This window comes from Oryx dammah, unplaced genomic scaffold (genome assembly GCF_014754425.2).
Source record: "Oryx dammah isolate SB20612 unplaced genomic scaffold, SCBI_Odam_1.1 HiC_scaffold_2, whole genome shotgun sequence".
NCBI classification, from domain to species: domain Eukaryota; kingdom Metazoa; phylum Chordata; class Mammalia; order Artiodactyla; family Bovidae; genus Oryx; species Oryx dammah.
Window position 1 is genome coordinate 159,034,597 of NW_024070186.1, and position 25,024 is coordinate 159,059,620.

The window sequence follows — 25,024 nt, forward strand, 5'->3', positions numbered from 1 at the left end:
GCCTAGGCTGGACAGCAGGACTCAGGACAGGACTGCCTGCGGCTGCACAGAACCAAAGCCCAGGGTCCCTCCAGGCAGACACAGAATGGTTACCTTCAGCTTCTTCTCCTTCTCCTGCACGATGGCCCGGATGATGCTGAGGGAGGTGTAGGTGAAGCTCAGCATGAGCAGCAGTGGAAGCTGGTACTGGATGGCGAACAGGAAGGGGTCGGAGATGAAAGGTGGGTAAGGGAACCGCTTGGCGATCACCATGAGCTTCTTAAACAGCTGGTGCGCGGAGGCATTGGCATGGTAATGCATGATGGCCCTGTCCACCGCGTGCTGCACGGCCAGGAAGCCCTCACGGATGTAACCTGCGTGCGAGGGCAGAAGGTGTTTTGGCTCGTGGGGGCGACACGCACGGGGGACGTCACATCTCGGTGCCGGCGCTCAGAGTGCTGCGGGCACCGAGCTGGTGGCGGGCTGAGGTCTCGCAGGGGCCGCTCACTCCTCTCTGGCTCTTGAGCCCTCCCTCAACCTTCCCAGCCGGCCAGGCAGCATCTCTCTGACTGGCCTCCGTGTCATCACTTCTTTCTCTTTCTCTCTTCTGCCTCCCTTGCCTGCTTTTAAGGACCAACTGAGATAACTGACAATAATCTTGCTCCCTTGAGACCAGCTGATCATCAACGTTCATTCCCATCTTACAGGGAGGCAGGATCCACAGACCAGAGGCCAGCACTACACACCTCTGTGCGCTCGGTGATCCCTCTCTGCCGGCCCTGTCTGACTCCTCACAGGCGTCTGTGATAAAACTTTTACAGTGAAAAAGAGAGGGACAATACATATTCCAGTCCAGAGCAAGGCCTGCTAGGGGCTGAGCCTATGGAAGCGCGGGCACAGCCTCAGAAGGGCGGCCTGGGTCCTTAAGGTCTGAGGCCCAGGGGATATTGGGGTGCAGGCCTGGGTGGTGTGGGCACCCTTGTCCCTAAAATAGTGAGTGATGTTTGGAACACCTAATGTTCTCTGACACTGAACTGTGAGCTGCCTCTAGAAAACAGAAAGGCAATTCTATGCCCAACCCCCGCACAAGGCCGTCATGTCTGCCATCTCCCTTGAGAGTAAGTGGTTTCAATGGCTGCGATAACAGCAGGCGCCCAGTGAATGGTACCCCTCGCTATGCAGGGTGGCGGTTTAGTTCTCGTCTTCACAAAGACCTTGCAGAATAGGCAACACTGCCTTCATGGGACACACAGGGCCACCGAGGCCCAGGTGTGGAGCCCCCGCACAGCAAGAGGAGCTGCAGCCAAGATGGACCCTGGTCTCCTGGCTTGAAAGCCAGCGTCTGTCTGGCTGCATGCCACCTCCCCCAGGAAACACCCTGCCTGCCTCCTGCTCACATGTGGTTCCCCTATGAGGCCACGCATGCTGCTGCAGGGTCTTCACCACCACAACCTCTGTGGTTGCTCAACACCAACGAGCACCTACCCTCTGTGATCAATCATAGCCCCACAGCTGAAATTTTAATGATTGTAAATAATGCTGTGGGAAACATCTTTGTGTGTCTGGATTTTCTCCTTCTTTCAGGCTATTCCAGGGGCTGTGTCTTTATCAGGGATCAGGGGTCTAAGGTATGGACCCTTGGTGGGGGGGGGGGCTGGGGGACAACCCGGGCCCCATTCATGGTGGGGGGGGCGGTGCTGTGTGCCAGGTTCACGTCCTTTCCACGCCTCTCCGGTCTTTGTGGGTTTTTTAAGCTGATTTGGACTAAGGAGTCCTTTATGACAGAGGAAACATTCACTCTTCATCATTTGCTGCAATGTTTTCCCCGTCTCTTGTTTTAAAATCATTGTTCTATCTTTTTCTTTCATTTTTTTTTAAGCAAATTTCAAGTTTGTACACAGTGAAATCTGTCACGCTTTTCCTTGGGGAACTGCTTTCTCTATTGCTTCCAAGCTTAGGGAATTGTCCCCACAAACAGGAGGGACAGCGCTGCCCTGGATCACCATGGCCAGGGTTTCCTGCCACTGGCCATAGGCAGTGGGCATGGCAGCTGATGTGGTTTCTCCTCCCCACTTGGGGACCTGCCTGGTGTTCCACTGTGGGGCCTTATACACTTCACCCTGCCATGCTTGTCCCAGCTCCACTTTCTGATTTAAACCTTTTCCCTGGAACTTTAGCCTGGTGACAGGGCCCTGGCCTCTGAAATGCATCTCCAGAGGCTGGCCGCCTCCTGCAGTCCCGGCTCCATCTAGGGACATTCCCCGGGTCTTTTCATCAGACTCTCTAACAAGTTCTGCCTCTTGCAGACCTAGGAATTCTACATTCTTTGAAACACCCAGGATGCTGCCTGAAGGTCTTGGCCTGAGGGCAAAGCCTAGTCCTGGAGCCCAGAAACTCAGTTTTAAGATGGGACCACGGTCAGAGGAGACAAACAAGCCAACTACGCGCCAGCCTTACACTGGACAGACCAACGCATGCCGTGACGGGACGAGTCGAGATCTGACTTCTGCAAACACTCCACTGACTCAATGAAATTGCGGACAATTACACAAGGACCACAGAGCTTACAAAGCCTATAAAACTGTACACAGAGAAGGGCAGGAGAGAAGGGAAATGCGGAACCAACTCCTAAAGACCCTGTGCAAATCGAAGCTCCTTAAAAACAGAAACATGAAAGCCCATGTCTCCTGGAAACAGACAGCCTTAGGTGTTTTTAAAGATTATTTTGGTCTCTCAGAATCCAGGCTTACTGGACGTCTTCCTTCTACTGCGTGCGTGCAAAGTCACTTCAGTCTTGTCTGACTCTCTGTGACCCCATGGACTGTAGCCCGCCAGACTCCTCTGTCCACGGGGTTCTCCAGGCAAGAACACTGGAGTGGGTTGCTGTACCCTCCTCCAGGGGATCTTCCCAACCCAGGGATGGAACCTGTCTCTTATGTTACTTGCATTGGCAGGTGGGTTCTTTACCCCTGGTGCCACCTGGGAAGCTCCCGTTCTTCTGCAAAGAAGATCTAATGTTCGTAAAAAATCTTCCTCCAGAGCTTCCCGGGTGGCTCAGTGGTAAAGAATCCACCTGCCAATGCAGGAGACACAGGTTCGATCCCTGATCCGGGAAGATCCCACATGCCACGGAGCTACAGAGCCCGGGCACCACAACCACTGAGCCTGTGCTCTAGAGCCCAGAAGACACAACTACCGAAGCCTGTGAGGCTAGAGCCTGTGCTTCACAACAAGAGAAGCCATGGCAACGAGAAGCCTGGGCACCACAAGGAAGAGTAGCCCCTGATCACCGCAACTAGAGGAAGGACCACATGTCAACGAAGACCCAGCACAGCCATAAACAAATAAATAAGATAATTAAAAAAACCTTCCTCCAAAGAAATGCAGAGTGGGTTCCCCCATGTGACTATCACCAGCCAGCAGCACCCAGGGAGGGAAGGAGGCCCCTTGAAAGTGCTCCTCACCAGGTTCTCCGCCATCAGGGGATGTGGGCTCCCTGGGTCCTGGGTTTGGGAAGAGTGGAAAAAGGGAAGTGGTGTGCCATCCCTCTGTCTCTTTCAGGAAAAAGGAGCCTGTCTGAGTCCACATGTAGTTTCTTCGCGTGTAACTGAAGCGTAAGTGGTATTTCACCTGCAGAAGTAAAGAGAAAACCAAGCGTTGTGAGGGGTCCGGTCAGAGGAGCAAATGTCCACGTCCAGTGTTGGGGGCCTGGGGAATCCTTGTTCCTGTGACCTCAGCTCTACCCCCCTCACCCAAGGTCTGGGTCTCAGGAGGTGGGAGGGAGTAGTCCTGCTGGGGCACAGGGAGCCCGGGGGTGTCTCTGCATCACCCATCACCACCCTCCTCTGCGTCACCAACGGGAACCCCACCTGTGACGCACCACCACTGACCAGCAGGCCTCCAGCGTAAGGCTGGGGATCCGATGGCTTCCCAGCCTTAATGCCGGCGGGGCGGACCAGAAAACCTTTCTTTTTGTTTGTTTAAATGTGTGACTGAAGTTTTAATGCCATGTGGCACCAATTTCCAAGTATCTGTGGCTTTCCTACTTATCCTATTTGATTCTGTCCAGGGAGATCAGTAATGCCTTTTACAGAACAACGGGACAGAGGGGCCACAGCGACAGTCTACAGCCACTGTCCTCAGGCAGGCGAGGCCTCTAAAACTTCTGGATGCAGGGGACAGTCACATTTGTTCCCAGGTAGGCAGAGTGTCTGCAGGTGGGGAGGGGGCTGTGACCACCGGCGGACTGGCTCCTGGAGAAGCAGCTGGTCTCCTTGGGGCTGGGGTCCTCACCGCCAGCGGCAGGGGGTCCCGGCTGTGGTTGAAGGTGTGCTCGAACACCAGGGCGGCCAGCACGTTGGAGGAGCGGTTGTCGTATCTGATGTAGTCCTCGAAGTCCTTCTCGGAGGCGAAGCCACGAGCTATGGGGAGAAGGGGTGCCTGGAGTTGCCCAATCACCTGCTCTGCTTGAAAAAACTGCACCTTCAGATGAAGGACTAAAACTCCCAAGTTTCTCTAACACTTTATAAACCTCTCCTAAGACTTGAGGAGGCTTTTGTTTCTGGCAGAGATGGGCCGTAGTGAAGACCGGCAGAACCTCACCATCCAAGAGGATCCTGCGCTTCTGGAAGCTGAGAACCAGAGCTGGGCCGGCAGCAGCATTGAGTGGTTACTGGCCCCTCTCTGGGGGTGGCTGCCCTGCACTGGATTCTGCAGCCCACGTCTCTCTCTCTCTCAGAACCATAATGGTGGGCTTTAAAAACCCAAGGGGGTGTGGACATATAGTCTGTTCAGGGACCCCATTTCATGTGAATGGTTTGACTCTTAATCCCCCAGGGAGGAAGCAAAACCTTCCCTTAAGTCCTGGCTGCCCTGGACTGTACAGATCAAGGGAAAGTGGTGCCCAAACCAAGGGCAAGAGAAAAGAGGAGATACTCTCTGTTCTGAGAGCACAGACCTAACGAGGGTGGCTGCACGTTTCCCGGGGATGTCCCTTAGCGGGCTTCCTGCTGACCTTTGTCAGAGCCGCCCTCGCAAAACCACATCCCAGGAGAGGTCCCTGGCACTGGGCACTGGAAACACGCCTCGCCCTCATGACAAAGAACTTCACTGGGGTACGTGGACGCCATCCCCACTCGAACAGCTGGGGGCTGCAAATCGTCACACACGTTCCTTTGCGTGACCCTCACAACCCTGGTTCCTGCTACACTGAGACTCCACACGGCCGAGGGATTCGGGCAGTGTGGCCACAATGGGGGCGGCGGGGTCCACCCAGCTGCTGCCCGGCTCCTGCACCACCAGCCCTGCCCTGAGGCCCAAGCCTAGCTGCACTACGGACCCTCGCCCCCAGCGACCCGGACACCGCACCTCGCAGGTTGATCACCAGCACCCTCTGCACGTTCTCCACCACCTTGCGCACCGCCTCACTTTGGGATGGGATGTAGGCCAGCTCCCAGGTGGCCCCCGGGGGAGGGAAGCTGAAGAAGAGGGGCAGCTCTTGGATGGACTGGCTGGGGTAGAGGGTGGCATTGGGCACGTTCTCTGACTGTATCTTCAGGCGGAGCCAGATCAGGATCCCAGAGAACAGCAGGGGCAGAAAGAGCTCCAAGAGGGTCACCAGGACCTTCCGCTTCTGGGGAGAGACGGGACCGCGAGGTGAGGGAGCCCCACAGCCCCTCCCACCAATGCCCTTCCACCAGGCCCTTCACCACCCCCTCAGCTGGAGGTAGAGGGCCCCACAGCCCCTCCCACCGATGGCCCTCCACCGGGCCCCTTGCCCCGCACAGCACCCACAGAGCCGGGCCCACCTGCAGAGTATAGTTCTTCCAGAGCAGCAGCGCCAGCTGCCTGAGCACCGCCATCCTTGCTGGAGGGGCCACTAGTCATGGATCAAAGACAGGGTCAGGGTGTTGGTGAGACGAGAATGGTGTTGGTGGGAGGTGGGAGGTGGGGGGACAGTCGGTCCTGAGACACAGGCCCTCAGCACCTGTTTGTGTCCCAGCCTGACTCAGACCAGCTCCCGGAGAAGAGGGCGCCAGGTCTGTTCTGTCCTATTCTGTGAGTTCCAGGAACACACCCTGTTAAGAAGCTGACTTAGTTTCTTTTGGAACCAGATGCACCGTGACCACCAGAGTGGCAACCGTGATGAACGCTATTCATAGGTTCTCTGCAGTTGATATGAATGTGCTGTTTCTTTATTTTTTTTTTAATTTATGTGGATATGCCGGGTCTCAGTTGTGGCATACGGGATCTAGTTTCCTAACCGGGGATCAAACCTGGGCCCCCTACATTCGGAACGCAGAGTCTTAGCCACTGGACCACCAAGGAAGTCCCTGAATGTGCAGTTTCTTGGCCGAAACTCAGGCCGATGCAATCCCAGCCCTGACACTTTACTCTCCACCATCCTAGGACAGTAAAAGCAAAGTTAGCTCAGAGTCCTGGCTGTGGGCTGATGTCTGAGAGCTGGAGAGGGCTGTGGGGGAGTGGTGAGGGCCCTGACCTGGGAGCAGACACCGCAGGACACACAGGTGGCCGGAGGGCGCGTGCTCTCCCACCTGGAGCCCTAAGGACCAGTTTTTCCTGCCTTAACTGTGAGTAGTGGCCTGCAGGCCTCCACCTGACAACACTGACCACTTTCTTCTAGAGAGAATCTACTCTCAGTCACTTGTGAAAGTTGACATTTTTTTAACTGGAGGATAACTGCCTTACAATGTCATGGTGCTTTCTGCTGAACAAAAACGTCAATTGGCCATAAGTATACCTATGTCCTCTCCTTCTCCCTCTCAAACCTCCTCCCACTCCAACCCATCCCACCCCAAATGTTCTAATTTAAATCCAGCACATGGAACTGGGAGAATCTGATGCGAGATGGATCACCAAACACAGTGACGACAGAAACAAGAACAGAGGCTTATCAAGCTCTCCCTGGATTGAGGGAAATCCGCCTTCTGAGACTGCAGTGTGAGAAGCAGAGACACAGAGCCACACTAACCTCTAGAGAAGGAGGGGGTCGGAGGAGCTCAGGAAGGCCCCAGGATGCCCGCGGCTAGAAGCACGTGGTTCCAGAAGCTGCGGGCCTGAAGGCTGAGGCTGGACCTGAGGTGGGCGGTGAGGGCAGCAGAGGAGGGCAACCCGAGAGCTCCTGGTCACTGTCCACGCCAAGGACGCAGCTGGAGCACAGAGGGGCCCTTCACAGATCCTGGTCCTGCCTGTGGGGAGAAGCCCCCATGACTCACAGGAAGAGTCCTGCGTGCAACTAGCCAGCTCCACACTCACACGGACCCAACACCGTCCATCAGGTGGGTCAGGATGCAAGGGAGACTTGGACAAATGGCTGGAAAATCCTTCCCTAGTTAACCCACTCCAGCACTACAGCCCAGAGAACCCACCTCCAGACCCAGTGCTCACGGAATGAGAGCGCGTTTGTTTTCTGAAACAGCCAGTTTTACTTTTGTCTCCAGTTAGTTGAAAATCATTTTCAGGAAAGCTCTTTTTAAAATTAAACTCTTGCTTTAAAAAAAAAAATGTGGCTGTCCGTATCTGTCTAATGGTAGTTCCTCAAAATGTATGCTTTAAAGGGCACTCAATAAATATTAATAGCAAACACAACTGCGAGAAGTTATTTACAAATTAACTTAAAAAAATACGGCTTTTCATTAACCGCACAGTTAAAATGTGAAGCGATTAAAGCTAAAATAGTATGAAGTGCTATTAAGCAGCAACTTAGTAAGTCATCCGAATTCTTTTAGAATTAACAAGCTGCAAAACCTGTCTTAAGAGAAATCATAGACCATAGATAATAGAGTAGTTGTATAGCGTTACCCACGAAGGCCTGTGGTCTGTGATCAGTTTCAAGAACTGGTTCAGGCTAAACTGGGGAAGGGGTGCCTCCAGGGGGCCTGGTCATCCGCACGGCTGGCTGACGGGCGCCTGGTGTGGCCAAGACGATCGCTCCTCGACCAAGAGCGGAGGGTGAAAAGGTCACAGTTCAAAGACGTCTTCTGGACAGAGGAGTCGACGACTTCCTTTTCTGGAAAGGTCTGGCCAAGAAAGGACACGTCCCCAGGCCTACTCCCACCTCTCCAGGTGCAGGGGGCTGGGAAGGCAGAGAGACAGCCCGTCCAGCTTCCCATGAGAACAACCCCGGACAGCGGCGCCAGGGAACTGACCTGAGTCCCAGCAGCGGCTCCTGGCTGAGGCTGTCCTCTGGGGCTATGGGAGGTCTGGCTGGGAGGAGGTGGCCCCGCGAGGACGGCTCTGGGGTGGGGCTGGCAGGCCTCTGAAGTGCAGGGGGCTGACCTTGGAGCTCGGAAGCACGGATACCTCATGGGACATCGGGAGGGGCCCAGGGCTTACTGGCATGACGCTTCGGCACCTTTGGGCAAATGGAGGGGGGGGGCGCGTCAGGGCATAATTCAAAAAATAAAAAAATAATTGTAAAACAACTTTCACTGAATTAGAAAATCAAAGTGCAAAAGAGATCACAAGCAGGTTTACTTCAGCAGAACCAAATACTATCAAAGAAACTTGGATTCCCGGAAACCGAGAACTCTGGAGAGGCACTGTGTTCTCTCTCCTAGTGCCAAACCATGAAAGACTTTCCTATTCTTTTATATTTCAGAACTTCCTAACCCAGCCCTGGCTCTGGTACCCTCCTCCTTTCTCAGATGAGGAGGAATCGACGGTCCCAGGATCCCACCCTCCTGGTCTGTTTTTACCATGGAACCCCTACAATCTTATGTACCCTAAAAGCAGCAAACACCACTATAAAATCTGTATACATTTCTCCCAGAACCTAACACTAGAAATCAAAAAGAAAGCATATTCCTGGAGCCTCACTACCATAACAGACATCATATGTATTTTTTAAATTAATATATCTGGCTGTACCGGGTCTTAGTTGCAGCACGCGGGATCTTTTTTAGTTTCAGCCGTGGGATCTAGCTCCCTGACCAGGTACCGAACCTGGTCCCCCTGCGTTGGGAGTACAGAGTCCTAGCCACTGGACCACCAGGGGAGTCCCATCGTATGTATTTCTGTCTCCCCACATGGCTCTGTGCTGGCCTGGCTCTATCTGAAGTCTCCCTGAGTGCCATACCAGTGGTCTGCTCTGTCTAAGTGGAAAATGAATTTAAAGGAGGAGATTCCCGGAATTACAAAATCTGGGAAGCTTTCTGGTTATGAAAGCAAATGTACACGAGGAAAGGAAGTTCAAGTTCCTCAAAACACTTGAGGCCTCGGCACTCAGAGTCTCCCAGAAGTGGCTGGGGGGTGGGGTGGGGGGGCAGCGCTGGGATCCAGAACCAGGCCAGGTGGGTCCACTCCAGGCTCTGCCTGCAGAGCCCCTCAAGAGCGTCTGAGGACTTCTCACTGGGCTCACTTCACACCTCCCAGGACGGAGTCAGCAAAGGAAGGGAAAGCTCTTTTTACTACGGAAAGGCTTGTTTGCTTACTGTTAAAACATTAAACATTACACAAATCATTGACTATTTCAGTGTTTGCTTTTCAGGTGAGCAATTGAGCTGGTTCAGAGTGAGTGCAGCCGTGGGCTGCTCACTCCTGAGCATGCTCTCGAGGGTGCACCAGGTCCCTCTGAAAACCATGTCCCAGTTTGGGAGCACTGTGTCGGGTGCGTGCCAGCACGTGCTGAGTCCTAACACCTCCCTTCCTGATTTGGGGACTTTTTCACTATGGGCTTGAATATGTCCTCCAGTTTCTATGCACCCAAGCAAAAGAAGCTTTTATCTCTGCATACACAGAACAGAATGGTGGGAAGTATTCTTGCCTGGGAAATTCCATGGATGGCGGAGCCTGGCGGGCTACAGTCCATGGAGTCATGAAGAGTCGGACACAACTTAGCCACTAAACAACAACAAAACACTTCTGGAAAAGGTCGCTGCCAAGCGGGCCTCAAGGTCAGCAAGAAGTGGACAGGCCCCTGGGGCCAGGCACATAGCGTTCCATCACATGTTCTGATATGTCCCAAGCTTGGCACCTCTCCTTCCACGGAAGCCAAGTCTGCATAGGCGTGGAGGGAGGCATGGCTGGGTGGGAGGGGTCTCAGCAAGGCCAAAGTGTGAGATCTCCCCCGTTATGGAGAACAGACAGTCATGGCTCTGCCTCTTGAACTCAGACGCAGAACAGAGAGAGATGGCCTTGTTGGTGATATTGGCTGGGTCTTGGCACTTTTCCTGAGGACCAAGGTGGGCAAGAACCCATCCCAGCTGGGAAAGCATTTCCTGATGGACACAGGGAGCCCACAACAGTCAGCGGTTTTAAGCCTATGTGTGTACCCACTGAAGAAGGCACGAGAGTACTTAATTGTGTGCTGGCAGACCCTGCAGCCTTGCAGGATATACAAAGCGAAAAAGCATTTACTCATCCAGCAAACGTTTGCTAAGTGCTTATGTGTGGTGGGCACTTACACCAGGTACTAAGGATTCGGAAATGAAACTCAGTGTTCTTATCCCAAGGAGTTCACAGTTTGCAAATGCTCGCATGGACTGTAATTGCTACGTGCTGAGTTGCTTCAGATTGTGTTCTGAAAAGTTGTGTTCAACTCTTTTGCAGCCCCATGGACTATATAGAGCCCACCAGGTTCCTCTGTCCATGGAATTTTCCAGGCAAGAATATTGGAGTGGGTTGCCATGCCCTCCTCCAGGGGATCTTCCCAACCCAGGGACAGAACCTACGTCTCTTGCATTGGCAGGCAGGTTCTTTACCACTAGCACCACCTGTGATCGCTACAGCTGAAGCCAAATGAAGCATCACGCGATTCTGGAGGAGCTCCAGATTCTCTGTGTCTGTGTGTGTGAGTGTGTGGCTCTGGGAAGGCTCGCAGGAGGTTACACAGGAGACCAGTTTTGTTGGGGTGGGGAGGGCATTATAGGATTCTGGAGAAATTAAAGAGTGTGTGTAGGGAACAGACGGAGAAGGCAATGGCGCCCCCACTCCAGTACTCTTGCCTGGAAAATCCCATGGACGGACTCTTGCCTGGCTGCAGTCCATGGGGTCACTAGGAGTCAGACACGACTGAGCAATTTCTCTTTCACTTTCCACTTTCATGCGTTGGAGAAGGAAATGGCAACCCACTCCAGTGTTCTTGCCTGGAGAATCCCAGGGACAGAGGAGCCTGGTGGGCTGCTGTCTACGGGGTAGCACAGAGTCGGACACAACTGAAGTGACTTAGCAGCAGCAGCAGCAGTGGGGAACAGAAAGTAACTCTGAGTGGCGGGGGGAGGAGCGGCAGGGACTGAACCAGGAAGGGGAGTCAACCAAGGCCTTGGGACTCTCTGCCAGGAAGGGCACTGGGGTGGAACCTGGGTAGGGGCCGAGAGCGGGTAGAAAGGTATCCCGAAGTGCTGTAATTCCGCTCGAGGGTGTTCTGTTTGCTTAATCTTTTACCCAGTAAAAGATCTTTTAAATGATCTTAAATTGTGAAAATATCTGACTCAGTGGATTCCACAGGTGAATGTCCCAATACCAACAAGCAACATAAAAAAATCAGGCTGAAAACAGTAGGCATATGTATAGAGGATGGTTCCCACCAGTGAGCCCCACTACTGGTCTTCAAGCGCGATGGGAAAGAAAATCTGGAGTAAAGGAATGGCGAGAAATCCTACTTAAGAAATGAGGAAAATTTTGGTTTTACTAATATTTAATCCATGGATGCACCCTGGCACTCTTGCTGGTCTGCGTGTAGTGGCTGCGGCTCCCTGATGGAAGAGGGGCTCCTTCATCACTCTGTGACATGTGGGTGATAATGGGCCCTTGCCCGCTGGCTTACTAACATCTCTCAGGTGTGTCGGAGTTTACACACTTCGGGATATCGTGGCTTTAAGCAGACCCTTAAAGGGCCAAAGCTCGATGATACTTTGCAGTGATTTGGTGAGCGTCTATTGTGAGGACTTAAAAAGGAAATATACGTTTTCTTTCATGAGAAGTTTCAGACCTGGAAATCTTTCTTTTTTCTCTAATGACAAAGGAGTGCAGCAGACTGTCAGTCAGCTTACCGGTTTTAAGCCAATGTGCTCAAACCTATCCCTTCAAGGAAAAGGTGAAGATGCGTGAGTTTCAGAATAACCTGTGCTGAGAACACAGCATTTATGAACACAGAGTCTGGGGATGTTTACCCCAGCGCGTGACCGTATTGCCACAGATGCGGCAAGAACACCATTACGTGAACACTTATACCTGAACAGCGAAAGCTTTGGGAGCCAGAACGTCTACCCCACACCTGAGAGCCCCTGAACACTCACCAGCCCAGATTCATCAAGAGCTCTGGCACAATTGGCGGCTGGGATTGACAAGTAAGTATCAGGCACACAGCACAGTCTGCGTGCCTTCCTGAAGTTCACTGTGGACTGCTAGAAAACCAGGAACTGACATGCAGAGAACTCAGAACCAGACTCGCAGATGCTGGCCTCAGGCCTCACCAAGGGTTCATGAATGGGATGTAGACTTGATCACCTGGCTCTCTTTTAAGAACAGCACACATTTGTGCAATAGACTTCGCACTATTGAAAAAATTAATCATGTTCACTTTGCCTCTCATCCATTTAATATGTCTGTATTTGTACCTGCTTCTATGTCCATGATATTCAGGACAGTAGCATATGGCTATCTTTAAAATTTTAATTTATTCACCTATTTTTTGGCTCTGCCACTGCACAGCATGTGGGATCTCAGTTCCTTGACAAGGGATCAAACTCATGACCCTGTGGAGTCTTAACCACTGAATCACCGGGGAAGTGCCCACATGGCTATCTTTTCTAATAAACAAATAAAATATATGGTGGTGCATGATCCAGTTCTTTTACATATAGCAGTGCCCTGGAAAAGAGCTTCTGGACAACTTATTCACACAACTGGCCCTTCTGTGGATAAGGTAGGAACAAATCTACAAGGCATGGTCACGGCCCCAGGGCCCTGTAAGGCCAGGTTCAAGGCCATGCTTCAAGGGCATGGTCATGCGGTGGCCAGAATGGAGACTTAGTTGGTGAGTCTCACACTGTGCCATGATCTGTGGTGGCGGGCTCCTCAGAACTACATGGCTCTGAGTTTGCACTGAAGCTCCCAGCAACAGGTGATGGGGTATATTTTTAAACCAAAGGTGTGGCCCAGAGGAGGCTACAAGGAGAGAGTTCCACAAAGTCTGTGCCATTGCCTACTCTCTTAACCTTGGCTGCAGCCTCGGTCCACTTTGCCATCCCACTAGCCTTCTGCCTCTGGAGGTGCAGGAAACGAGGTAATGAGGCAACCGAGCATCCCCAGAGAGAGGTAACCATGGATTTTCTGTAACAAGCAAAGCAGCAAGCTCATTAGCTCCTGCAACAGTGCCTCTCCGCCCATTGACTCCAGATCTCTCCAAATGTGGCGGATGACTCAGCGAGGCAGGGGGACAGGCACTGCCCAAGTCTCCCAGGACAGGGACGGACATCGTCTAACGCTTTCCTGGGGGTGGGACATAGGACTTCTGTGATTTTTGTCGGCTTGGAGTATCATCCACTATTCCGGCCTCTGCTTTCCGAAATCCTTCCTATTATTTCCCAGTCTAGTCCTCGCCCCTTCATGCAGCCACCACTGACAACCCTGACTGGTTTGGGGGTTCATCTTGGCTGCATGATGGAATTTTCTGGAGTGCTTCAAGATAGAAACTAATACCTGAGGCCCACCCCTGGAGATTCTGGGCTGTGGTATGGGTCTGGGACTCTTTCCTGGGCGATTCTAACCTGCAGCCAGGGTTGAGACCCTGTTCTTGTCAAAAGCCATCCCTTCACCTCTGCACACTTGCAGCAGCTTTTCTGGATGTCCTGTGTGGCACTTATCTCATTCTGTCTGAGGTCAGTTACTTGGGAATAACTAATTTCTTTAGCTCTATCCCAAGGTCCCCAGTTGTGCACACAGTCTTGCCTATCACTCTCCCCAGAGTTCTAGACTGCTCTGCTCCCCCCACACCCCCAAAAGCCTCAAGAGCAGAGGAGTCTACTGTTATTTCAGGAAGTAGGGCTGGAGAAGAAACTGCCAATTAGGGAGTCTTACCTGGGCCTTCCCAGTTGAGACTAACTGAAAACAGGTTCCCATGAGACTTCCTGGCATATACACTGTGGAAAGCTAGTGACTTAAAAAAAATAAAACAACATGAACTCCCTGTCTTGTTCCAAAATGCTGTTTCATCAGAATGGTGATCGATAACCTTAGCAAAGGGATGATGTCATCCTGTTTGTTGAACGTAGTAAGCAACTGTTCAATTAAAAAAAAAAAAAAAAAAAAACACCCTGAAAAGTTAAAAAAGGTGGAGAGGATTCCCATGGCATCAGTTTTTACCTGTTTTCCCTTTCTTTTACTTTTCCAACGACCTTAACTTTTTAAAGGAAAACATCCTTAATCTTAAAAAAAGCAGCACCAAAGTGTTTTGAATCAAGTGATGCATGTGCTCAGGCGAAAAAGAGCCTAACTCTTCCACCTGCACCTCGCCTGCCTGGGTCTCCAAACTGCTCCGAGGTCTCATCCACTATTTCAACAAGCGTTCCCGGAGTGCCTGACATGTGCCAAAGTGCTGGCTATGTGCTAGGAGCGCAAGCCCCAACAAGAGCCATTCTGTGCCTTCAGGGAGCTCACAGCTCAGGAGGCAGAGAGGCAAGCAAACAGAAATAACCCTAGCAGGTAACTGTCTTTAATCAGGCAAAGTCCCAGGAAGTGGGGAGGGGCATTCATTCGAGGGACAAATATGCACCAGGCATGCAACCGAAGCCTTCTTTTAGGAGACGGCCCCTGCCCTCATGAAGCTTACAGTCTACTTCAGGAAAGAGAGGATACCTGCTGCTGCTGCTAAGTCACTTCAGTCGTGTCCGACTCTGTGCGGTAAACACAAATTCACGCCAAATACAGACTGACCATGGGCACCGAGGCTGTTGCAGGCCCTTCCACCTAGACCAGGAGGTCCTCTTCCTTTGGTTCCCCACACAACTCCCACCACTAACAGTGGACCACTGGACCCCCACCCCGAGGCTCATGAGAAGGAGGGTTGGAGAGCAGGGCGGACTCCGATACGAGAATGCATTCCCACCCACACTGGGAATCTCTGCACCGAGAGATGAGCCAGCAGCATCCTTGGCGGCCCTGCCTCGGCTCCCCGGCCAGGGATGCTGCATGGCTTTCGCAGCAAGTGCTCAAACTGCCGGGTGAAGGCCAGCGGCTTCTAAGGTAGGAAATGTCTGTCCACCCTCCTTGGCTCGGCACAATGGATTCCGCAGAGGTTCTAGTTCCGGGAAGGTTAAGTTTCTCCTAGGGGAGCGGCTTTGGGCAGCTGCCTGCGGGGATGGGGACACGCCCAGAGCTCTCGCCGAGGGGCAGCCTGAGTCAGGGCGGCCTGGCATTGCGGGGAGATGCACCTGCTGGGCCGGCGCCGGAGGCCGGAGGCAGGGCGGGGACGCCGCGGGCTCGCAGGAGCGGCCGGGTGCCCCGCCCAGGAGGGGGACGGCCGGCGGGACGGAGGGAGTCCCGGGCGGGGAAGTGGCGCCCAAGCCAAGAGCCCAGCGAGCCAGCTCGCGCGAGATGCGGGTCCTGGCTGCACTCACCGACCCTCAGCACCCGGGCGACGGCGGTCGGCGCTGCCCTCTCGCGGGGTCCCCGCCCTCGGCTCCCGGCTCCGCTCTTGCCTCGCGGCGGCGATCGCTGCTGACAGCTGCTGGGCCACCGCGGCGGGGAGAGGGCGCCTGAGACCAGCGTCGGGCTGAGGACCTGGCCACCCCGGGTCCTGCAGGGGGCGCGCCGGCCGGCTCGCGCATGCGCAGCAGGTCGCCCCTGCGGGTGTCGGAACCGCCCCGGGGAAGCCCCGCCCCGGCCCGGCCCAGCCCAGCCCAGCCCAGCCCGGCCCGCCCCGGCCCCTCTCAGTTCGCGCCTGCGCAATGCTCCGCGCGTCCGCGACACGGTCGGCAGGGGGCGCGCGACGCGGGAGCCTGGGTGCGGGGTCCACCCCTGAAGAGAATCGCGTGGTCCACGTGCATTTCCAGGCAGCTGAAGTAGTCGTTGCCCGACTTCTGGCTTTCCTGGCCATCCTCCATTTCTTCTCCAGCACGGTCTTTCGTTGAGTTCTGGGCCTCTTCTCCCGACGCTAGAAGGGTGCTTTGCCACCATGGGCCTGGTGAGGAGACGGCTAGGCAGACGAGGCCCTGGGGAACATGGAGGGCGTGGAAATTTCTAGAAAACGGCCGTGGGGTGGGTAGGACGGCCCAGCCTCCCCGGGTGTGGCGTTAGTGCCAGGGGCAATTAATGGGGTAGCGAGGCCTCGAGGGTCACCTCAGGCAGGAGCGTCGAGAGTCAGAGCCAGGGTCACCTCAGGAGGGTCACAGGTCAGGTCGGAGTCCCCTGAAGCCGAGAGAGTCGTGAGGATGGGTTAGGGGTCACCTTGGACGGGAGGGTCCCGAGCCCCGGCCGGGGTCACTGGGGGCGGAGGGGCTCGAGGAGGGGACGGCGCGGGGCCAACAGTCGCCGGGGGCTGGCTACTCGGCTCCTGACTGCCTGAGTCGTGAGCGCGGCCAGCGGCGCGTTGATTCCGAGGATCCTCCTGCCGCCGGCTGCCTGGCTGCCCTTGGCTGGGCCTCGGGCGGCTCCTGGCGGAGGTCGCTGAGCCCGGACGCCGCCTGCTGACCAGCCGGCCTCCTGCCTACTCCGAGTGCGCCCCTGGGATGCGGACACGACCCTCTGAACTGTAAAGTAATGACCCATGGTGGGAGCTTACTTCTGCCCCCAGACTCCTAATGGATTAGCGATGGAGCATCACAGAGCCCCGCGTCTTTACTTAGGAACTTATTTCACTCTCTGAAATGGTGTTATTTACTTGTTTGCTGTTCTTCTGTCTCTCTCACCAGAAAGTGGGCTCCAAGAGGGACGTTGTTTAGTTCACGGCGACATCCTAGGGTCCTGGCACAGAGGAGGCATTTGATAAATATTTATTGAATGAAAAAGCCGCAATGACCTGGCTTCAGATCTTGCCCGGATTCCCTAACTAGTGCAGGCCTGGCACTTAAAGTTCGTGAACCTCAATTTCCTATTCCTGCAATTAAAATTGGAAAATCCCATGGACGGAGGAGCCTGGTAGGCTGCAGTCCATGGGGTCGCGAAGAGTCCGACACGACTGAGCGACTTCACTTTCACTTTTTACTTTCATGCATTGGAGAAGGAAATGGCAACCCACTCCAGTGTTCTTGCCTGGAGAATCCCAGGGATGGAAGAGCCTGGTGGGCTGCCATCTATGGGGTCGCACAGAGTCGGACACGACTGAAGCGACTTAGCAGCAGCAGCAATTAAAATGATAATACCAAACTCAAAGGTATTTAGTATTTCAAAATGAAATGGGAAAAACCATAAGTGCTGATTGCAATGCCCTGGCACCTACAAGCAGAATATAACTAGAGATTTAATCTGTACTGGTCTCTGTAATGAGTATTCAAAAAAAAAAAAATTGAAGGCAATTACTGAATGAGTGGATTATTAATGTCACAAACATCTTAAAAATTGTCTGTCCCATCTTTCCTTGTATACTTCCTTCCCTCACAATGAAAGTATTGGGAAAAACTATGAACCTGGATGACTGGTCCTTCTCTTCACCCTGCTTCTCTTCCTTAATCTTTTTTTATTTCAAGAACCAATCCTTCCCATTTCTAACTTAAGTTGGTTACACCATGAGTTTTTTCAAACCCTTTCTAAACCTGATCACAGTTCTGCATAATCAAGTTCAGAAACAGAACTGGCTGACTCAGAATTTCCCTTTTATGGTTGGGGCTACGAGAAGAAGAATGATCTTGCGGATCAAGACAGAAAACTGCAGAGAGTTCTATATCTTTGTTCTTAAATCATGTTAGGGTGCCTGCTATTGTAATTATTATCAATTTTCATAATCATGAACTGTGAGGGTGTGAAGGTCACTGGCAAAGGCATATTGTCACATGTAAAGATTCCAGGCTCTGGGGTCCCAGTTTGCAAGCAGCTGCCAACAGTGAACTGGACTCGACTCACTTCAACTATCGCTGAGGGCTTCCCAGGGGGTGCTAGTGGTAAAGAATCCATCTGCTAATGTGGGAGACCCGGGAGACCGGGACTCAATTCTGGTTTGGGAAGATCCCCCAGAGGAGGAAATATTGGCAACCACTCCAGTATTCTTGCCTGGAAAATTCCAGGTACAGTGGGGCCTGGAGGGCTACAGTCCATGGGGTCACAGAGTTGGACACAACTGAACTAAAAAAGCAAGGCAAACCTAAATGCTCCATCTAATCTTCATCCATTGGGAGATCCATATAACGGTTATCAAAGTACACAATAGAGCTGAGACCAGAACCCAGGTGTTCAGGTTCTTGAGCTCTTTAATACACTCTGGTATGTGAATTAGTCACATTCATATACCATGGATATATGCCTAAAAGTTATATGATAAACTTCTTTGGGTTTGTATGGCTCAGACATTTCTCAAGATTGATAGAAAATCCTAAAGTGGATAGTGACACTCATAATCAAATCTTGTGGCTTTACAAGCATCAGTAAGCCTAGTCATCATAATAGCTGGCTGACATATGGTGGGGCTTCCCAGGTGGCTCAGTGGAAAATAATTTGCCTGCCAGTGTAGGAGACACAGAGATGCAAATTTAATCCCTGAGTTGGGAAGATCCCCTGGAGGAAGAAATGGCAACCCACTCCAGTATTCTCACCTGGAAAATCCCATGGACAGAGGAGCCTGGCAGGCTATAGTTCATAGAGTTGCAAAGAGTCGGACAGGACTGTGACTGAGCATGCACGAGGACATATATAGTAATATATGTATATATACTATATACATTTTTAAAATGAAAGCAGTATTGTAGCTCTATTTCATTTGAGGGGCACAAATATTATCTATATATCTACACATGCTTACATATGTGTCCTTTTATACAGTTCAGTCGCTCAGTCGTGTCCGACTCTTTGCGACTCCATGAATCGCAGCACGCCAGGCCTCCCTGTCCATCACCATCTCCCGGAGTTCACTCAGACTCACATCCATCGAGTCCGTGATGCTATCCAGCCATCTCATCCTCTGTCGTCCCCTTCTCCTCTTGCCCCCAATCCCTCCCAGCATCAGAGTCTTTTCCAATGAGTCAACTCTTCGCCTGAGGTGGCCAGAGTACTGGAGCTTCAGCTTTAGCATCATTCCTTCCAAAGAAATCCCAGGGCTGATCTTCAGAATGGACTGGCTGGATCTCCTTGCAGTCCAAGGGACTCTCAAGAGTCTTCTCCAACACCACAGGAAAAACCATAGCCTTGACTAGACGGACCTTAGTCGGCAAAGTAATGTCTCTGCTTTTGAATATACTATCTAGGTTGGTCATAACATTTCTTCTAAGGAGTAAGTGTCTTTTAATTTCATGGCTGCAATCACCATCTGCAGTGATTTTGGAGCCCCCAAAAATAAAGTCTGACACTGTTTCAGTTCAGGCCTCCCTGTCCACCAACACCAGGAATCCACCCAAACACATGTCCGTTGAGTCGGTGATGCCATCCAATTATCTCATCCTCTGTCATCCCCTTCTCCTGCCCTCAATCTTTCCCAGCATCAGGGTCTTTTCAAATGAGTCAGCTCTTTGCATCAGGTGGCCAAAGTATTGGAGTTTCAGCTTCAACATCAGTCCTTCCAATGAATACCCAGGACTGATCTCCTTTAGGATGGACTGGTTGGATCTCCTTGCAGTCCAAGGGACTCTCAAGAGTCTTCTCCAACACCACAGTTCAAAAGCATCAATTCTTCAGCGCTCAGCTTGCTTTATAGTCCAACTCTCACATCCATCCATGACCACAGGAAAAACCATAGCCTTGACTAGACGGACCTTTGTTGGCAAAGTAATGTCTCTGCTTTTTAATATGCTATCTAGGTTGGCCATAACTTTTCTTCCAAGGAGTAAGCGTCTTTTAATTTCATGGCTGCAGTCACCATCTGCAGTGATCTTGGAGCCCAGAAATATAAAGTCAGCCACTCTTTTCACTGTTTCCCCATCTATTTGCCATGAAGTGATGGGACCAGATGCCATGATCTTCGTTTTCTGAATATTGAGCTTTAAGCCAACTTTTTGACTCTCCTCTTTCACTTTCATCAAGAGGCTTTTTAGTTCCTCTTCACTTTCTGCCATAAGGGTGGTGTCATCTGCATATCTGAGGTTATTGGTATTTCTCCCAGCAATCTTGATTCCAGCTTGTGCTTTTTCCAGCCCAGCGTTTCTCATGATGTACCCTGCATATAAGTTAAATAAGCAGGGTGACAATATACAGCCTTGATATACTCCTTTTCCTATTTGGAACCAGTCTGTTGTTCCATGTCCAGTTCTAACTGTTGCTTCCTAACCTGCATACAGGTTTCTCAAGAGGCAGGTCAGGTGGTCTGGTGGCTTTGGCATAGTCAAGAAAGCAGAAATAGATGTTTTTCTGGAACTCTCTTGCTTTTTCGATGATCAGCAGATGTTGACAATTTGATCTCTAGTTCCTCTGCCTTTTCTAAAACCAGCTTGAACATCTGGACGTTCACGGATCACATACTGCTGAAGCCTGGCTTGGAGAATTTTGAGCATCACTTTACTAGTGTTTGCAGTAGTTACTGACATTCAATGCAGAATTGTAGAATAGGGCTTCTCCAGTTGTTTCCAGAGGACTATGTTATAATTGGGGGATGCCTTCTAGACCAAGGGCTGTACACATACTCCTTCATTCAGTGATTGAGAGGCATTAATTTGTAGTGGTTAAAACTGGTTATGGGCTCTGGCCACACAGTGTTGAAATGAAGCCCAGATCTTAATGTCTTAACTCTTCTCTGCCTTGATTTCCATGTATAAAATGAGGATGATACTGTACCCACTTCATAGGATTGTTATGAGTATTCAATGTATCAAAACATATAAAATACTTTAAAAAGTGCTTTACAGGTCAGTTTTCAATTTTGGGGAGATTATCAGTAAAGACTTTTATAATCATTTGTGACAGGTTCTTGTGTAAAAAGAAAATTTTTACATTTGAAAATAAAAATTTTCATTTTGGGGGGTAAAAACTTAAGAATGGGATTATTGGATTGCATGGAAGTGTATGTTTAGCTTTATAAAAAAAGCCACCAAAGTATTTTCCCAGGTGGCTCTACCAATTTGCATTGACACTGGCTCTGTATAAGAGTTCAGTTGTTCTGTGACTTTGCCAGCTCTTAAAATTTTTTAGCCATTTTAGTAGCTGTGTAGTAGTATTTTATTATGGTTTAAATTTGCATTTCCCTCATGACTGATGATGTTGGCATCTTTTCATGGGCTTGTTTGCCATGCATGCATGCTAAGTCACTTCAGTCGTGCCCGACTCTGTGCGACCCTATGGACAGCAGCCCACCAGGCTCCCCTGACCATGGGATTCTCTAGGCAAGAATACTGGAGTGGGTTGCCGTTTCCTTCTCCATTGTTTGCCATACATACATCTTTTCTGGGGTGAAGCATCTTCAGTGTTTTTGCCCATTTAAAAAGATTGGGTTGTTTGTTTTCTTATTATTGAGCTTTTGAGAGTTTTATGTATTCTGGATACAGCTCCTTTGTCAGTAAGCAATTTACACACATTCTCTCCCCAGTCTGTGATTTGTCTTTTTATTCTGTTTACAGTCTTTTGCAGAGAAAAAGTTTTTAATTTTGGTGAAGTCCAGTTTATTAGTTTTTCTTTTATGATTTTGGTGTCATAGCTAAGACTGTTTTCCTTAATCCAAGGTCACAGAGATGTTCTGTTTTTTTCTATTAAGTTTTGAGTTTAGGTTTGTGTTCTTTTTTTTATTATTATTATTTTTTAATTTTTATTTTTACTTCATTTTACTTTACAACACTGTATTGGTTCTGGCATACATTGACATGAATCCGCCACGGGTGTACATGAGCTCCCAAACATGAACCCCCCCTAGGTTTTTGTTCTATTTGAAATTAATTTAATTTAATGGATTGAAGTATAGATCAAAGTGGGTTTATTTTTTCCTGCATGGATTCCACTTGCTCCACCACTTGTTAAAAAGATTACTCTTTTTTCATTGAATTGGTCCTTTGTAAAAAAATTGACCTTATTTGTGTAGGTCTATTTCTGGACTCTTCTGTTCCATTGATCTGTGTGTATATGATATTTTAGCCCAGAATTTGGAAAATTTTTCTGCAAAGGGTGAGATAGCAAATATTTTTGACTTTTCATGCCAAGAGGCAGAGTTGAAAATATCATATAGCTACTTGTTACATGAGACAAAGCAAATTTCCATAAAGTTTTTATTAGTGGGATGCAATATAATAATTGAATGTGGTTTTTTCAAAGCATATATCTACTAGTGAGAAGAATGAAATTCTTTTTTATGGGATAGCATACTGTGTAGCTGTGTTCAAAGATAGTGTCCCCTACCATCAAAATTGACTGTAAATGTTAATCTGTAATGATATTTGCATATTTCATCATGAACATATGATTTTGAGTGCATTCATGACTTTGAAAGGCATTGATCAAATTCTATTAAATTCTTTCCTTTTAGCTTGTTCTTACATTCCAGATTAATCACATTCAGTAGAAAGTTAGGTGCAAGCTCCTCTATTGCACAGTTAAATTGATTTTGAAATATGAAGATTTCCTTTGCATTTTTGTTAAGGTCTGAAAAAATGCTTCTGAAATGTAGTTTGACCTTGAAAAATCTACCTGCTGCAAATTTGTCTGGGGATGGAGATTGCTCTTCTTGTGTTCTGACAGCATTGGAAGTGCTTAGATCACCTTGCAGTTACTTGTGACAACCAAACAACATTGGTTGTTATAAAAATGGCTATACCACAGTATAAGTTTCACATAAAAGTACTGTAAAAGCTAATCTTCAAAAGCTATTTAGTGTTCAGTAATAGTAGTTGAGGGCAGCTTTTTTAACCATTAAAATGTGTCAAAACCATTCTTAGTTTACAGGCTGTAGAAAAATGGGTAGTGGGCTGGATTTGGTCCATGGGCCATAGTTTGCCTGCTTGTGCTTCAGCTAATACCCTATTGCCTTTTTTAAAAATAATTTTATTTGTTCACTCATTTACCCATTTGTTTTTGGCTGCACTGGGTCTTCGTTGCTGGGTGAGGGCCCTCTCCAGCTGCACAGAACGAGAACTCCTCTCGTTGCGGCGCGTGGGGTTCTCATTGCGGCGGCTGCTCCTGTTGTGGAGCGCAGGTTCTAGAGTGTGCGAGCTCAGTGGCACACAGGCTGAGTTGCCCACGGCATATGGAATCTTCCTCAACCAGGAATGGAATCCATGTCCCCTGTATTGGCAGGCAGATTTGTAACCACTGGACCACTAGGGAAGTTCGGCCATTCTAGTAGGTGTGTGGTGCTATCTCATTGCTTTTATTTGCAGTTCCCTATAATCAATGATGTTGAGCCTCTTTTCATGTACTTATTTGTTATCTCATTAGTTCATTAATTTTTTTCCTCATTTTTAAGTCTGGTTTTTCATCTTACTGTTTAGTTACATGAGTTCTTTGTATATTTTGAATAACAGTCCTTTATCACATATGTTATTTGGTAAATGTTTTCTGCCAGCCTGTGGCCTGTAGCCTCTCATTTTCTTGGTCTATTTGGTATTTTGTGGTTTAGGAGAGAGTTCTTAATTTTCAAAGGTTTGTGGGGCTTTTTGTTTATTTTTCCTGTTCTTAGTGTTTTTCTTATTAATATTTACTTTCAATGCATTCTGATCTAGGAATAAGTTCAATATTATTCAGCATTTTAGAATTTTGACTTTTTTATGGTTACCCAACTGTTTTCATAAATAGTCCATGGAGGTGTATGAACTCTTTTGACTCACTTATGTTGACCCTGTTTTCATATAGTGGACATTTTGATCCCAGGGATGATTTGTGTGTACACTTTTAAGGTAGAATTATACCAACAATGATGAATTTTCATCTTGAAAGTATTTTCAACAAGAACTCCACTAAACTAATTTCAGGGAACCACATCAATATCTCAGTCCTTTCAGAGTCAGGGGCTATGACTTCTAAAAGTAAACCGAGAACCTGAGAGACCTTATCTGTGGAAAGAAACAGAACTCCATGGCTGCCATTCAGACTCAAGCCCTGTGATTGGGCAGAGTATCTGGTTTTAATTCCTATCTTAGGGAGCCAACATAATGTAAATCGACTGGCAAAGACTGATACTTTGCTGGACTTTTATTTTTGGAAGTAGGGGAAATGTTTAATAAATAAAATTCTGTAATCTCTCAAACCCTAAGGTAATCTCTAGGTAGGTGCTTCTCAAAATCACACCAGTAGGAAGTGAGCTACTAAGGTTCTGTGACCTCAGAAGGGAAATTGCGTCCTATTCCCTACTTGTGAAGGGCCATGAAGGATCGCAGATTCAACCAGTTTTCCCCTTTTCAATATCAGTTGGGTGACTTGGGTGATCATAGTCTCATCTTTTAGCACAAATTGCTATACCCTGGGGAGTCACATGCACACTGGGACCAGAGGAATGCTCGTTGCCCGACAGCCTAACCTTGATCCTGGATGCAGAAACTGCACAAAACCTAGCAGACATTTTTGGAAAGGGAGCGAGTGTGTTTTATGTTGTATGTAGATGGTTTTTCTATCAGGTAGAGAAGTTTAGAAATTTTGTATGCAGGATGAAAACAGAAATTGCCCCCCGCCATTTCTGCTGGTAACAGAAACCTTCTTTGTCTGTGTATAAGTGGGTGTGTAAGGGGGTAACTGTTCCATATGGTTCAGGAGATGCTGACCTCTTCTCCGCCACTTTTCCCTACCCTCCTTCTATCTGCCACCCTGCTGGGACTCAAGCTAACCCATTAAGACTCCTCTTGGAAACCACTAGGATGGAGACTCTTTTCTCACTGGGGTTTTGATATAAGCCTAGAGCTCCTGGGGGCCATCTCCTCACAGCCCCATGTATTTAGAGCCCACCTGACAAGAAGAAAGGCAATGCCAAAGAATGCTCAAAATACTGCACAATTGCCCTCATCTCACATGCTAGTAAAGTAATGCTCAAAATTCT

General features: G+C 49.7%; 1 protein-coding gene across 5 annotated transcripts in view; it reads right to left on the reverse strand.

Annotated features, from left to right (window-relative positions):
- ABCA3 (ATP binding cassette subfamily A member 3) overlaps positions 1–15,608 on the reverse strand; it is a 42,361-nt gene extending 26,753 nt beyond the window's left edge. The window contains exons 1-9 of one of the 5 annotated variants that reach the window (XM_040254293.1): positions 15,558–15,608; positions 8,148–8,353; positions 7,801–8,018; positions 6,971–7,187; positions 5,787–5,888; positions 5,347–5,611; positions 4,273–4,400; positions 3,444–3,609; positions 94–353 (exon numbers count right to left, since the gene is read on the reverse strand). In XM_040254293.1, coding sequence (XP_040110227.1) covers positions 94–353; positions 3,444–3,609; positions 4,273–4,400; positions 5,347–5,611; positions 5,787–5,840 — 873 coding nt within the window. In that variant the 5' untranslated portion in view covers positions 5,841–5,888; positions 6,971–7,187; positions 7,801–8,018; positions 8,148–8,353; positions 15,558–15,608. Of the gene's footprint in view, positions 1–93; positions 354–3,443; positions 3,610–4,272; positions 4,401–5,346; positions 5,612–5,786; positions 5,889–6,970; positions 7,772–7,800; positions 8,019–8,147; positions 10,439–15,557 lie in introns of those variants that run through there. The other 4 variants (XM_040254309.1, XM_040254302.1, XM_040254283.1 and 1 more) reach the window with 4 other exon arrangements.
- Positions 15,609–25,024: the final 9,416 nt, after the last annotated feature.